At 34.0% G+C, this 17337-nt stretch overlaps 1 protein-coding gene across 1 annotated transcript in view; it reads left to right on the forward strand.

The window, feature by feature from the left end:
* Nucleotides 1–481: 481 nt before the first annotated feature.
* LOC123308395 overlaps nt 482–17337 on the forward strand; it is a 44385-nt gene continuing 27529 nt past the window's right edge. The window contains exon 1 of the mRNA XM_044891018.1: nt 482–1052. Coding sequence (XP_044746953.1) covers nt 950–1052 — 103 coding nt within the window. The 5' untranslated portion in view covers nt 482–949. The remainder of the gene's footprint in view (nt 1053–17337) is intronic.

Consider the following 17337-nt stretch of genomic DNA (forward strand, 5'->3'; position numbering starts at 1 on the left):
TTAATCATAGTCCAACATATTGAGTGATATATTCGCCGAGCAGCCATCATGCTGAAACCACATGCTCTGTCTTTCTTCGAGCGTCAGATCTTCAATCGTCAGGACAGGTAACTGGTGATCTGAAAAGATCTGAAAATATTTGACCATTTAGAGTGATATTAAAACTAAAAACCAAGGACTGAATATTTGATATACCGAAAATAAATTAAATTTCGCGAAAACATCTTTTGTAGTTGTCCGTCTAATTTTGGTGTGGTTAAGAAAGAATGACCCTGTATACTATTCAATTAATTTGATCAACCATCAGTTAGTAAAGGCTTTAATCATCGAATCTTCGGCGAATAACGTACGAATGGAAATTCCACACAAGAAACTTCAGTGATTCCGCAACATCGATCCGGATACACCTAAATTTCCTCATGTGTGTTGGATGTCTTCTAGGACCGTACCAACAACTAGCTTAACTCGGCCAAGCTTGTGCCCGTCTCCCCCTTCTTGGTACCGAAGAAGAGAAGACCACTCGAATATCCTCTCTACTGTCATGGGTTCCGTTAGTTGGTGCGCCACTCTTGTGTTTCGTGTTGTCTTATGTGAATAATACATAGGTATATCTTGATTACACCTGTTCAAATATGTTACTTATTTAAAAGCGAAATAACAGAAAATTTATAGAAAGAAAAACAGAGAGAAGTTTTTCCATTGAGGGGCTGTTAGTGAAGAGTGTTTTGAACTATACCAGAATTGTTTGCGGATGTGGACAATCGAATACCTGATACCTGCTAATGATGACCTAAATTTTGATGGGAGTTGAAGAACTAGGTGGATCACGGACAGTGGTTAAGTGCGGTCAACGAAAAAATATGATTTATTTCGCAGTGCAGTGAGAGATATTTTTCAATAAGTGAAAAACGTAGCTAGGGACTTTAAAAAAATTTCTTATTCAAATATAATGAGATGTGATGTGAAAAAACTCGATACCATGTTTCATATTAATAGAATGTCTATCTGGAAATCACTGGTGTTGACGACCCTAACAATCGCCCTGGTTCAAGGTAAGCAAATCTCCGGCTGTACTAATCCAATTATGAGAAACTAATCTGGTAATCAACTATGGAATTGGTTGTTATCTTTGGTAACAGGAAAGATGGAAAGTTTCGTTGTTAAAAACAACGACTCTAATTGAACAAGCCGTGAATCGTGCAAGAACTTTCTTTTCAGTCTTGTATTGCGTCCTCAAGTGCATCCTTATATGTGGCTCGAATTAATAACTTTTCCTTGCTTGCATATAAACTTCCAGTGAATGCTAATGACTTTAACGAGTCCGAGGAAAAAACTTAATAGGAATGAACGACAAGCTGCATTCCTAATTAGACCTGCTATTTTATTGGATTTCTATTATCATTTTCTCCAATCTGAATGAATATTTTCAAATTGATTGGATTCGTAGGAAGGGTTCTTCTTTCACAGATAAACATTGGACAAAATTTTTCAATATACAGGGTGTTAATGCAGAAGAGCGTCAAACTAAAGGGAGTGATTCGTTATGAAAGAACGCATGTGACATTTTCAATGGATTTCAAGAGACAGTTCTTTCGCATTTTAGACATGCAATTCTATTTCCTCGAGGTTCATGCAATTTTTGACAAAGAATCTCTCCAGACCTTTTTTCGTATAGGTCTCAGTTTTTATGCAGAAAAGCAAAATATCTCAACATATATATTTTTTATTTCTTTGATAAAATATATAGGCTGTCCCACGGAGAATGCCCTATTCAAAGTTTATAGAGAACTAATCACAATTTTGTGCTGAAAATTTGCATGTTGCTGTGTTCGACTATGAACTTTCTCTCTAAAATAATTTCAACTTTCATTACTTTCTCAGCTCAATTGCACGTATACCTTTGCATCGTGATTCGACATTAAAAAGAGAAGGCTTATCTACCAAAATAAATCCTAGGTATACTCAAAATGGAAACTTTCAGAATTATCAAGACACAACTTCAAATGAGGGAAAATAGAAAATGTGATTTAGGTACCTGATTATTTTGCGACTTCTGGAAAAAACAAAAGGAAAGTATTTTTCGATGTTATGATGATTAATTTTTGATTTCCATGATAGGTTTATTGATTCTCAGCAATTCGGACAAACAATTCATAAAGTACAATACATAAAATGTGAAAACTATCAATCGGAATATCGAATACTGACTTCATTTTCTGATGTTTCCGGAAACCACAGAGCAAACAGAGAGTTCCAATTTGCTTTTTTTAAGTTTTTCTTTGAAAACTCTGAAAATTTTCATCTCAGGTCTACGATTTATTTAGGTAACCTCTACTATTTTCTACATAGAATCGACTCTAATGTCAAAAATGTAGGTTGAAACTGCAGAAGTCTGAAAATATATTTGGCGAAAAAGTCAAAGTCACGGTCACAGTTGAAAACCCCTGTAGACAAATTTTTCCAGCACAAAATCATCATTATTTCCCTATAAACGTCTAAAAGGCCATCCACTGTGGGTCACCCTGTATACATAATAACATATATATTTACGGCTTAAGATAGGTTAGTGTGAACATAAACTTAAGATTAGCCGGATAAACTTAGGTTGAGCCTTGGGGATATATCTACTAATGTTAGTTTCTTCTATCTTTAGCCGGATAAACGTAAGTTCAACAAATTCATCGGCTAAAAATATAGGAGCTTATGAAAAGAAGAAAAGCCGTGGCGAGGATTGGGGTAGAGAATTTTCAGCAATTAAAAAATGTATAAAAATACTAATTTTTAAACTCATGAAAATTATTTAATCATAAAAATACAATGCATTTTTTGTATAAATTTTACATACCTATTTTATTTTCAATAGTCGAAAAGCATTCTGTCTGAACAGTTGAGAAATAGCATACCTTTGTTTCTATTGTGTCTCTGACGAACATACTATTTTGAATGTGAGAGAAGACTGTAGAGTTAATGGTTATCTTTTATCTCGTTATTATTCATAATTTTACAAGAGAATTGAATGAGCAAAAGAAGACTGACAAAAATGATGCCGGGAAGTAGACTTATTTATTAAAATACCAAAAGCACAATTAAGAAGTAATACAGGCTGGGCTTTTTAAAACGAAACAGACGAGACAACCACCTTAATTGTTGAAGAAAGTAATTACCAATAATAATTATTTCGTTGTCTAATGTTGAAAATTAACGGTTACCATCGTAACCACAGAATGAATTAGTCAAATAATTGATGATTTCACATAGCATGGTTAGTGGAATGACTGGTAATGTACGAAATTCAAAATTGAATATCTCGAAAACGAATGCATTAAATGAGAAAAAAAATTAATACGCTGAATACCTCAAATAAGGTATCACTCACCCTATCTTTCTTATTCAAAGTTTAGGGGTTGGTGTTCTAACACTAAGGGTTGAAGCGATATAGTTGTGAATTTGACTTTAAAAGTTGTCCCCCTCGAAATTTTAAAAAGCCCACCCTGTATAAGTAGCAGTCCCTAATCTTGTTTGTAGCTCAAAGGACTGTTTGGCTGATAAGCTGGTACTTGAAATCTCCCCACAGGATGATTTTATCAAGTCAGGAGACCGGTTGTATTTAGCAAACCGTATGTCCAAGGACTTGAGAAGAAATTCTTATAAAAAACTCAATTCGAAAAAGTGTTTTCAATTATTTTCATGTTCTCAGTATTTTCTTGATGGCGCAATTTATCACTATTATAAAATACGATTTTTGTTTTACAAAATATACCCGTTATATGGTTGGAAAGAAATTAAAAGTATTAATAATTATCCTTTCTATTTGGTAGAAAATATTTTCATAAAGCCAATTGTTGAATGGTGTGGAGAATATATAATATATATACCTTTGTTAACAGAAAAAAACACTCTATACATAATGTCCAATATTTAATTTCCTTGTGAGTTCATATTCTGAATTTTCAGAGGATCATTGACCATCCACGTTACTATTATCCTGTGTAAAAATTCAAAATATATAGATATAGATATGGAAAATTTTTTCATGAAGCCAATTGTTGTATGGTGGGGCAAATATATATACTTTTTGTTAACAGAAAAAATACTCTATATCGCATGTTTAATTTCCTTGTTTCTTTGAGTTCATTACATCCACGTAACTATTATCTTGTGTAAAAATTTACAATTATCTAACTTTTGTGTATGTGAATTGATTTAAAAAAACTCAATTTGAAGGGCATTGAACTGAGAATTTTCCGAACAGATAAAAATAACACATTTTGAATGTTTGAATGTAAAACCAACCAATAGCATTCACTTCAAAAAGTGCAACAAAAACATGACGTCCGCTTTCGAAGAATGTGCAGTAGGTATAAGTATGTCTAGATCTATATTACCATTAAGTTGAATACTCCAAGATATTACTAATTTTTTAAAGATAAGGGAACTTTGTGGGAATAGGACTATCGAACAACTATATTAAGTTCTACTGCATATACTCAGAGACGTTTCGCAGATTCTCATCTGCTCCCTCGGGCCTACAAAATTGAAGTACAATAATATAATAACAAAAATACACAAAAAAAACGAAAATTCAATACATCTATATTCTATATGCTACAAGTAACAATATCTGAAATTCATTAAAATTTAACATTTGACAATGATAATATTATACCTTTCATTTTTGACATTTATGGTGGTTACTTTTCTTGTTGTCCTGTGATTTTGTGCTTTGTTTTTCTTATCATATGATCTTGTAGATCGTTTGAAATCTGAGAAAAAAATTTTCTCCCCAATTGTTGGGAAATTCTCATGTTATATTAGCTCACGCTACCCCAGGCGTTCCTTTTAAATCGTATAGATATAAGGAAAATCGTCACTGATTGATTGATTTGATAATCTGGTTGCTCCGAGGGTGGATCCTGCTAATTCAACGTTGAGCTAGCAGAATTCGATATTTCTGAGATAATTGACGATCAAAAATTGTTTACTAGGGTAATGAGTAAGCCTTGAATTACCATTAAATTATGGTGGGATGAGATTAATTATAATCAATCGATTAGCTTTCGAATTATGCTAGCTTAAAGTTATGCTACTGTCATAGTAATTGTTGTGCTCATGGAAAAAAAGAAGTAATATGTAGGTTGAGATACTTTGTATCTTCACTAGAAAATTCACTTCCTCACAAGTTAAAATACGAGTTATAATATTAATGTATATCAATTTAGATCAATCTTTTGTGACTTAATGCCAATAATTATAGATTACTGTTGTTGAGGAAGATCGGAACCGTTTTTTCCATTGCTTGATTTTTTACTAGTAGGAAATTACTGAGAAGAGATGCTCATTACCACATTTAAAATACAGAACACATTTCTGTGGTAGGAGCACCTACATCGAGTATTTCTTAATGGGTTGAGTAGTTTTCAGCTTTGCACGCGTGTACAATAACATAATATTTTCAATAACTTTGATTCAGGTTTATGAGGAAATCTCACATGAAGTCAGCTCTTAGAATATTCACTTGACTCACCAAAGTATTTATGGGCCGATGGGCGTTAGAAATCTTTTCATTTTAACCGCTGCATTTATGAAAAATAATACTGAACAGTTCGTAGCTCAAGATCGGATAAATTGTGTTGTGATATGAAAGGATTAAAGGATATTTCAAATATCCGAAACTAAAGTGATCTCCAAAGTTACTCATAACACAGCAAACACTGAAATCCAGCCACTGTACGGAAACTGTACAGCGTTGCTCAACAATTTCATCAATATGAGCTGTAGGAAATGTTACTACGGATAATACCCAAATTCAGTTCATCAATTCCATTCACCGTTCAACCAGTCGTATTCCAAATAAATCCGAAATTCACGAAGTCACAAAATTCTAACTGAATCTGGGTTCTGACATGTTGGAATTCATTGCATATAACTGTATTAAAATATGTTAATACCTACGTGTCCGCTTCAAATGTTTACTATTCTGAAGATGGCAACGTTTGAAAGTTGAAGACCTGTTTTGATACCTGTTTCATAGAAGCTGTAGGTACATGTATCAGTAGAAGTGAATTGCTTAGATCATTTCAATAATGTCAAATCTCTGGATTCTGAGATGAATACGCATACTTCAGTGCAATTTCGTTATGCAGGATTAGAGAAAAATTACCCCTATGGTCGATTATTTCAATATACAGGGTGAGTCTTTGACTCGTACGAATATTTTAACAGTAAATTCTTGAGGTCAAAAGTAACACTTTTTTCTTCACTTATCATTTTTTCCGAATCGGCTCGGTTTGAAAGATACAGATTGTTGAAAAACCATAAACATTTTATTTTTAGTTCTATCTGACAAACAGTTTTATCGAATAGTTTGTCATTTTTTTGATGAATCTTTTTCGAGCATAAGATACACCCATGTATTACAGTTTTCCCATTATGACGTACCATATAAAAATATCAAAAATGCAAAGACCAAACTCTTGAAACTAAGTTGTCCGTTCTCGAGTAGACGAAGATCAGTTACTGAAAAACACTTTGTTTTTCTACAAATGTTCAAATTCATATAATACTAGATGTTCCCACACCGGAAGTTCCTACTTCAAAGCCGGCATTTAACGAAAAATAGTTTCAAACAGTTTGTTGTCCTTTTACGCTTTCGTATTTTTTCACTCTTCTTGAGCTTTTTTTGGGGAACCTAAACGAAATGTTGAAAATATAAAACTCTCCCTTTTCGCAGTGAGGAAGATGAACAATAGAGATTGCTAGAAAAAATCCAGTTTTTTTGCTCTCAGAAGAGAAATTGAAATGATTTGGAATATTTTTTTTTCTCCTAAGATATTTCTTTCCAATGTCCCGCAACTATTTGAGTTCCTAATGTATCATTTCTCCCTCTCTCTCTCGTCAAAAGAAAATTCTCTCCTTAGCCAACAGGGAAAGAATATCGTAAGATAAAGTTGAATCATTCATTGTTTCGACCAGCTATAAGAAGTTTACGCTGTACAAATACAGTAGTCCAAAAAATACTTCAATTAAGATTTTTCCTTTCTTTATAACGGGTTTTCCAATAACAGGTTTCATTTTGATATTAAAAGGAATAAATATTTTTAGTAGAATTAAATGGACGTTCATTTCATTGTGAAGAGGAAGGTTTGCCATTGACAATAAAAAACTATATCAATCAAAGGGTCACCAAGGCTACGCTTGCAGCACCATATCCTTTTCATTAAATTTTCCATGACCAAATGGCACATTTGCGGCTGTATGTCCTCGATAACTGCACAAATTCCATCTAAGGACTTGAGTCGATTGTGGAAGATTGGAAAAAATCTTATATTATTTCTTAGTCCCAAAGAAAAAAGTCTTGGTTTCGTTGCACAAATGGCACGTAGCGCCGTTCTGTTGAGAATAAACGTCGTCCACATCAATATCTTCCATTTCCGGCCATAAAAAATCTAATCATAGCTCATTTTCGAATAAGTAAGATGCAACCACACCGCCAGCCAAAAACCGCACCAAGAACCAAACAGTGATAGATTGAAGATAGAAAGACTCTTCAACATTCAATCATTCTTGGATTTTCCGTGCCCCAAATTCGACAATTCTGCTTATTAACGTAGCATCCGAAGAGGAAATGGGCCTCATCACTGAAGATGACTTTTCGATGAAAATCCGGATCATTTTGATGCATTTCAAGGACCAAATCAGCGAAGATACGACTTTGCTGATGATCGACCAGCTTGAGTCTTTGTGTTCCGAACTTTAAAAGTTTTAAAACCTGAGCCTTTAAGCAAAATACAGTGTAATGTCGTTTGTGGAATGCCTAATTCCAAAGATCGACGAGGAATCGACAAACCTGGGTTTTGTCAACACTACGTGCTACAGCAGCAATATCCTCAGTTGTTCTTGAGCGACGCCACACGATTTCGATTCTTCACATCACTAAATTCTCCCATCAGCTCAAATTTGTCCACCAGTTTCACTATTGCCTGCCGGGTAGGTGATTTACGTCGACCCAAAAGTGTTTTAGTTGTACGAACCGTGACTGCAAAATTTTCACAATTATTGTAGTGAATTTTAAGAAGTTCAATGCGTTGTTGAAGTGTGTATCGTTCCATTTTTAGCAATGGCGTGGTTTTTACTTGTCAAATGTCAAAAAATGACTGCTTCAAAAGTGACAGCAAGGCAAATAGCGTGCTCTATTCAAAATGAAACGTCTTATTGAAAAAGCCCTAGGAGCATGAACTTTGAAAAATTCTGCATTGTATCATTGGTTTGATAATGCCTCGGATAATGGAATATATATTTAATGAAATTAAATTATTAGGAAATTGAAATAAATAAATAATTGCCTGGTTGATCCAGCATCACTTCATATCTATTATTTGGGAAAATCTTGTGGAGATGGCCGAAACGAGAGAATGTAATGGTTTTTTAATGATAGTGGGTACACCCTTTTCAGTTGAATGTGAGCGTGGGCTGAAACATTTGGCTATTTTGGTATTTATTTGTTTCTGATAAGAGCATGAAAAAATTGGATTGTTTTTGAGTGTATGAACGAAAGTGCTTTCTTGATCGTTATATCTGAAGAATTGTTCACCGATATTATATTTTTTTCATTTCATGAAACCTAGGATGCTCTCGTTTTTCGTCGGGAGATTGGAGATTCTCAAGGTTTTCGGCGCCCCTATTCTTTTCCTTCACTCAGCATTACCCACCCCAAAGACCGTAACTGCTTGAGTGCGCTGACAAGTTCATACAAAATGAATGACTTCTGGGCTAATTCCAGTTTACCGCTTAATTTTTTCGAATTCCTGCGGTTTTTCCTTTTACGTCAAGATGAACGTTGTATTGGTGCTACATTGCTACCACACATCCAGTAGTTCTTCAACTGACCCAGTATCTCAGAGCGTAAATCCAAGATCGGTTTGTTGTGAAAGCAACCGAACAGTCTTGAAGGTTACATCCTGTTAGTTACTTTCGAAGTTGAACGCCGAATACCCAATTGCGTAAGATGGAAACATTTTCGGTAAGAACCTCTATCCGGTTCGTCATTTCACGATCATGTTCAATGAACTTGGTGTAGGTATGATGCCGATGACTAATCGGATGTTTTGGAAGGAAAGAGTCTATCGCAGACTGTGTAATGAACGTTCTTGAACCTATCGTGCGAAAGTGTACATGGTATGGGATTATTACCTTCAATAAAAGTCTTTAAACGAATACGATTTTTTTTAGGTTTATGCTTTGTGACAATAGAAGAGTTCGGAAAACGAATGAACCATTATATTACAACCGAAAATTATTTCTGGTGCATTTTTTGCCTTCAAATTAATGAACGATCGATAATTCTTTGAACCTTTTTCTGCTGGATTTCAACCCACTACGGGATTACGCTTTTATGAGTTCCACAGCCTCATCTAGTCAATTTGTAGAAGCGTGAATATTTTGATTTCCGTTGATATTTTTTGGTTTACTGAAAGGACTTTTGCACTTATTGATATCAAAATAATTCGATTATTTGTGCTTTTCTTATTGTCCCTAGAGGACGATACTTTCGGATGTTTCTTTTTCTTAATTTTATACACCTGTAATTGAAAAAATGCCTATTAGATGTATTTAACAGGGTGTCCTGGAAGTAGGTAACTGTACAGGGCTTCCGTGTTAAAGTGTCCCTAGACCTTATTGTGAAAACCAAAGGAGCTAGAAGAAAAAGTCAAATACAAAACTTGTCAATAATCGATTGAACCTCAATACAGGGTGCTCCGTTTTTTCCCTATTGGTATCAACATTCTCATTTTCAATGGAACACCTTGATTTTATTACGTTTTTGAATTCCTTGTGAAATTTTGAGGTTACTTTGGTATGACAACCATGGTCCTATATAGCACCGATTCTGAGATATTCGACTTTTTCCTAAAATTTTGACAACTGTAGGTGCTCACTAAAATAGCTGATACTACTTTTGTAAAGAATGTATCGCAAACAAATTGTTCCTGACTCTTGTCAACATACTGAATCATACGTTACATCTTTATTTTAAGCAATCTGATATACAGGGTTTTCGAAAATTGAACTTAATTTTTTCGAATGCCAACCTATATTTCTCTTGTTCATCATGTAGAGCAGGTTAAAATGAACAAAAAATGTATTCAAACACTTCTCTAAAGTGAATAGAGCTGGGCAAAATTTGTATTCGATACATTCATTAGAAAACTATGTAGTATCAGCTATTTTAGTGAGCACCTACAGCTGTCAAAATTCTAGGAAAAAGTCGAATATCTCAGAATCGGTGCTATATAGGACCATGGTTGTCATCCTAAAGTTACCTTAAAATTCGACATAAAATTCAAAAACGCAATAACATACAGGATGTTCCATTTATAAAAGGAAAGTTGATACCAACAAAAAAGGAGTACCCTGTATTAAAGCGGGTTATAAAAAATGAAAGTTCAAGCGATTACAGTCAAGTTTCGTATTCAACTTTTTCTTCTAGCTCCTTTAGTTTCCACAATAAGGTATAGGGATACTTTAACATAGACACCCTGTAAATACTCTTGTCAGAGACTGATCAGAGATAGAGAAAGACTAGCTGAGTACGTATTGACTAATAAAAAATAATTTCCGGCTTTCCCCAGGAAGCTACAGGCTGGTTTTTGAAATTCATGGAAATTCTGAGACCATCATCAAAACCAAACTTATCGATGCAATTTATTGAAACTTGAGATGTAGTTGACACATGATATAAGTCACAGAGATATCAAGTATTTCAATATTCAAGGACCGGACTTATTAATCTTCAGTTAAAGTTTTCAGGGAAAAATATAACTTTTCATTTCGAATTTCAAATAATTTTTTCGCTTTTTAGAAAGCGCATCTACAATTTTTTTTATGAATTTTTGAAATTGAAGGTAGGTCGAAAAATTGCAGTTATTCACAAAAACAGCACTGTGGAATCTCGTGGAAGTTCTGGATAAATCTGAAACGTAAGGATGTTCTTAAAAAACTCACGTTCTCGTTCAGATATTCATTAGGTAGCGTCCAACTTCGTCAAGAGTTGATTTCTTTGAATTTTTGGTATTTTCATGGTACGTAAAGGTCATAATGAAAGAACTGAAAGACGTGGGTGATATCTTATTTTCGGAGAAAATTCATGAAATAAATGAAAAACTATATTCTGAAATTCATTTCATTCGATGAAACTGTTTGTGGGAAAATTGAAAAATAACATTTTTAAATGATTTTTCAACAGCCTGTATCTTTTTAACTGCTGATTCGGAAAAATGGTAAAGGAAAGAATCTACTGTCAAAATATTTGTACGAGTCAAAGACCCTGTATATATTTGAAAATAATTGGAATCCATTCCTACGAATTACGTAATATAATATAATACATAATGTATGTATAAGCGATTACTGGCGTATGAAAATGTATTAGTTTCGAGAAAGAGTGTAGAACTTTCTTTCCTTTAACATGTTTTTCAGTTTTCAGTAGAGAAATTCAAGAACTACAGCTGAGAATTCGGTGTTGGAATTAGGGACAAAACCAAATCTCAGGTGAACATTCGGGATGGATACGGATACAGCTAACAGTTTTATGGCAACTTCATCAATATCATAGAGTATTAATACTGAATGACAATATGAAATCTAAGGAACTGTATTGAGAATACATTATGTGTTTGTATCAGAAACAGACTACATAACTCTATTCCAGCCTAATCTTCTACTTTTCTTTATTGGATATGTAGCCAATCAATTGTGTTTCATTTTTTTATTAGTGAAAGGAACACATACCGGATAAATCCCATTAAAAGTATTCACAAATGAAGTTAGACAGCGTTAACATAAATCATAATATAATATTACAGGTTTAGAACGACTAAGAAAAGATCATCTGGAAAAGAAAAAGTAACTCTGATGAGCCTTAAGCGCTGTATATCCCTCTGTGCTTTCTTGGATGATGGTTCCTTTTGTTTATTGGATTATAGTTGATGATACAATTTCACATAAAAAAGAGCCAAATTTGAAATTGGTACTAATCGATCTATCTGAGCATATCTACAACAAAAAACTCTCTTTGATTTACTCAATTCATTTCAAATAAGAAACAGGCACTGTATTGAAGGTATACAGGGTGACAATTTTAAAACTTACCAGGCCAATTATGTCGCGACAAGGATATTTTCAGAGAAAATGTCAATGTCAATTTTTATTCGTAGGGGGACATATTTTGAGCAGAATTGTAAGCCGAAATTGCCTCAACCCTAGGTGTAGGGGCTATCACTCCTAAATTCTTCATGGGGAATAGAGGGTCAGTTAAACCTCAATTGGAAGACAATATGTCCCTCTACATAATACTATTGTATTACAATTCAGGTCTAGCTCACTCTCTATTCTCTATTAAGAATTTAGGGGTGACAACCTACACCTAAGATTTTGGCTTACAATTCTGCTAGAAACATGTCCCCCTCCGAATAAAAATTGACCTGTTTCGGCATTTTCTCTGAAATCATCCTTGTCGTGACATAATTGGACTGGTAAGTTCTCAAGTTGTCACCCTGTAGAATGCGTGAATGTTATCCTTCACTCGTCCTATCAAATCGGAGCATGAGGACTGAATATGTACCTGCCTAAGTTTACAATCAACCAACTTTACGTTGCATCGGCATACCAAAAAAGGAGCACATTCTGAAACTTCAGAATTGCATAGATAATTAAGCATTTTTTCGACCCACCTTAACCTACAAATTCCAACGTGAAGCAGTACCAAGCCTAAACATGCCTATCATTACGTATAGGTTAACTCAGTCCACTAAACGTATCCCAAATTAGCATGGGTAATGACTGGAATCGGATATCGTCTCAGCATTCTTGTGTTCGTTAAAAAATCATTCTCGAACTGAAGACAGACAATGAATTGATATGAGGTCATTTCTTTCGGTCAATAACGGTTACGTAACGGTGAAAATGGAAAAATTATGCGAATGGAAGCGAATTAATCGAAGTAAATATAATGAAAGTATTTTTATGAAAAGTCATTACTTATTCAGACCTTCTAATTGAAACTTTTTTTTCAAAGAGGAAAATATAGAGTGGGCCATAGAAAACGAAACTGCGGCTCTGTCGGTCGGTAGATTCAAATTATATCAAAACGTTCGTACAGGTACATTTTTGATTCCAGGAGGACCAAATTCTAAACCGTATTGCTTCAAGGATAGGTCCAGTTCTACAGGCTGGGATTGAATTGCAGCTTTGTGAACGTTAAGAGCTAGGAAAAATGGATGGCCAAAACCGCATACCTCCGTTTCTTTTCTTTTCAAGTTATAAGTAAAAATTTTCTTTGAATTGGTGCTCATATTTCGTAAAGTTTCACTGAAATCGAAAAATATAATGTGACATGCTAGAGACAGAATGCAGTGTCGTAGTAAGCGATTTTCATTAGTCAGCCACTTTCAATTTTTTAAATATAAACCCCATGTTTTCTTACATATTCCAATCCCATATTTTTTCTGATTCCAAATATTTACGTTATACTTCTAATTGCTCTTCCAATAAAAAATACTCAAAAACTGGTTCTATCAGTTAGCAGGCTATTTTTGTTGATATGTTTGATAATAAGGATAATGAACTTTAGGCTTCGATGTTATGAGAGTCTTTGAAGATCAAGATAATCGGAAAATGGGGAAATAACGAGAATTTCCATCACTATTTCATATTTACCTTTACTGGTAGTAGCACAGCCGTCTTTATTTGTGAAGGTCTTTGAAAAGGCTGTAGTAGTAGTATACACGGCGAATCATTGACTGGTACAAATATTTCAACATGATATTCCTGAGGCTAAAAGAAACACTTTTTATCTTTACCATTTTTTTCGAATCGGCTTGGTTCAAAAAATACAAGCTGTTGAAAACCCATAAAACAATTTTATTTTTAGTTTGAACTCACAAACGGTTTCATCGAATGAAATGAGTTACGGAATATAGTTTTTCATTTATATACTGAATCTTTTTCGAACACAAGATATCACCCAAGTTTTCTCATTATAACCATTACGAACCATAAAAATACCAAAAATCCAAAGAACCCAACTGGAGACCCAACTCTTGAAACTAAGTTGGACGCAATCTAATGAATATTTGAACGTTTTGTAAAATGAAAGTATTCTTCATATTTTCTCGTATAATGCGCCGTTTTCAAGCTATATATTTTTTATCCGAATTGAAGGAAAAGGAATGAAAAAAGTGTTTCTTTTGCCCTCAAGAAACTACTGTTAAAATATTTGTAGGTACGAGTAGAAGGCTCACCCTGTACAATTAATAATGATAGTTCTCATCGCTTCAACCATTGTCAAGCATTAAAACCACTCTCTGAGTTGGCCCCATTCATTCTCGTTTGCAGCAACGATTTACCAAAGAGTAACAACTCTTTGATACTCTGTTACTTTATGAAATAAAGCAGGCTTACTTAATTCTCTAATTTCTCCTGCAGATTATAATAGAAATCACAGGAATAGGTAAACATTAACGTTTACCTCCCTTAAATTCGTTGGTGCAAAAGGGTGTTAGTGCTTTAAATATCAAACGAAATTCATATTCACCGGTTGAGTAATGATATCGATCGATGCTTGTATTTTCGAATCCTAAGTATTTGAAAATTCATTTGCATAAAACTTTCTCCACTGTTCTGCCCACAATTCACGTATGTGAGTCACAGCAATAAACGAGAAATGGTCTGTTTTCACTTTTGCAATTTAGATCCGTCAGTCGCCATGCACTTCTAGATGTTTGGCAAGTCGGTTCTTTGATAATATCTACTTTATTAGGTATTACTCATTATTTTTCCCTATTAGTTCCTTCTCAGAAACTACGCAAGGAAAAAGTTGATCAATTATTATATTTTCAAAACCAAATTGAATAAAGAATTCGTATACAAAGTAAGCTAAGTTTACGGTAATGTCAAGTCACAAAGTAGGCAAGAAGAGAAAATCAGATCGTGAAACGGCAGTGAAGTTCTTAAAAATAAACTCCAAAAAATTGGGGATGAACGACATATCAAAAAATGCTCAAAAGTCTGGAAACGTTCTGGAATAGCTATTATTACAACTAGGGAAATATATTCATATTTCCCGTGGTGTAATCAATAGTTTTTTTCTGATTGAAATAATCTGTTATGGGAAATCATTGTTAGATTGTATATTTTTGTAATAATTAAATTTTTAACGTTGCTATGGGCCATGTTTCTGAAAATCATGGTTGACTGGTTTCATTTTGACGTCTTGTCAGAAATAAAATTATTGAAATAATGTCGAACTACGTCGAAACTCAATCGGCAAAAGCCCGTGAATCTTTGGTTCCGGCCAAATCTCAAGCTTTCAGGAGTGGAAAAGAGAAAATTTGGTGGACGGTGTGAGCGATAATATTTTGTTAGCATATTTCCAAGGTTTGGTATGTTGCTCTGATTCTTGTTATTCTTGATGTATGATTAATTCATTCGATCCCCAGTCGCAGAAATATTCACCAAACACGTTATGGCCGAAACTATCGATGTTAAGATCAATGCTACATTTGAAGGAAAAAACTGATGTCAAATCATTCGATGAAGTCGAAGCATTTGTTAAGAACAAAAATAAAGGATACGTTCCTAAAAAATCAGCAGTGTTGTCCCGGGAGCAGCTCAAGACATTCTTGAGTGAAGCTCCTAATGACGTTTTTTTGATGTAAACGTTTCATTTTGATTTCCTCTGTTGATAAGATTTTTACATTCACAATTTTGAAGGTTGTTTTAATAATGGAAATCTTTGGCGCCTGCAGAACACAAGAGCTGGTGAATATGCTATCTTCAGATATCGAAGATAGTGGGTCGGTAATCATAATTAAAGTCTCAAAAACTAATCGAAGGAAATTTAGAGGTCAATATAGTTGTCGGGAACCTTTTTGTTTTATAGGCAGATGTTCCTGTAGAAAATAGTTTCAATAGAAGCAAGAAACTGGGGGCCACAATAGACCTTAAGGTCGAAGTACAAAGAAACCTCCCTCAAATCTGCAATCTACACAGAACATTAACCTTCAAAATTCCATAGCCTTCTTGACGACGAATTTTTTCGGACTTACTATACAACTTGATATAGGGTTTAACAACAAGAACTTTGTTTTTCACTATGGTGCCACTGGAACTACATGAAAGTTTTGACATTTGGTTTTTGACATATCTATAGTAGAAATTTGGGCAATATCTGCATACAGAGTTTATCTATCGAAAATGAAAAAATATATCCCAATATTTCTTCATTAGACAGTCTCTATTAGACACTAAGTAATTCGTTTATTAAAACGAAGATATAACGTGCAGTAAAGTTGATTTTCGATGGGATAGTAGAAAATAATTTTTATTTTATAGCATTTTTCCGTTCATTCCTCAAAACGTGAGAAGAACACTAATTTGAAAATAAAATAAATAAAATTCAGATCTTCTCTGGTATGAGTGCATATATCTTCGCAAAATTCCCCTCCTTCAAATTTGAAAAAACTAACTCCAATGTTGAATGCAAATATTATTATTCATTTCTCAATCCGAAAATTCAATATGGCTGTCATAAGACGAAAAAAGTTGAAAGTCGTATCTTGAAACCTAGAATGCCAATTTCAATAAAAATGGTATAATTTCTTCAATTGACGACAACATGGAAGGATTTCAAAATTCCATGGGAATCATCAGTAAAAAAGAAGATATATACCTATAGCGTTATTTCAGATTTTTCATTATTTATCTAGAACAAAAGAAACTTTGAGGAAAGTCATGTTGGGCGACTTGCAAAGGCAGCACTTTTTTTCAATAAACGAAATATCTATCTAGTATAGTTTGGAAGGTGAGCATCGAGTTTGTCACCACCCTGAAGACCCTCTTCCCTGTATACGATTCCTTCAAATAATTTTCCGAAAAACCAAAGTTCCTTGAACATTTCACAATTTCTCTGAAAATTGGCCAAAATTCCAGCTCTTCCAGTATGAAAACTGAAAACTATGTAGTCCAAAAACCATGTGCTTGAACTAAAAACTGCAATATATTATTTCCAATAACGCGATACGTGTTTCGCTATCACAGTAGCATCTTCAGGTGGGTGAAGCGATAGCGACTTAGGTGTCGTTAATTAAGTTAATTCATCAGATTTGGATGACAGAAGGAACGAGTATTTTGATGTTGATGATGCTAGAAAAGAGTTTGATTCTGATAAACTCCTAAATTTGGTACATTTTAATATACGTAGTATACAAAAAAATTACGATAATCTGTTGTTATACTTGAATGCCCTGGATCTCGATAAATTACATGTGATTGTTCTGTCGG

This window comes from Coccinella septempunctata, chromosome 2 (genome assembly GCF_907165205.1).
Source record: "Coccinella septempunctata chromosome 2, icCocSept1.1, whole genome shotgun sequence".
NCBI classification, from domain to species: domain Eukaryota; kingdom Metazoa; phylum Arthropoda; class Insecta; order Coleoptera; family Coccinellidae; genus Coccinella; species Coccinella septempunctata.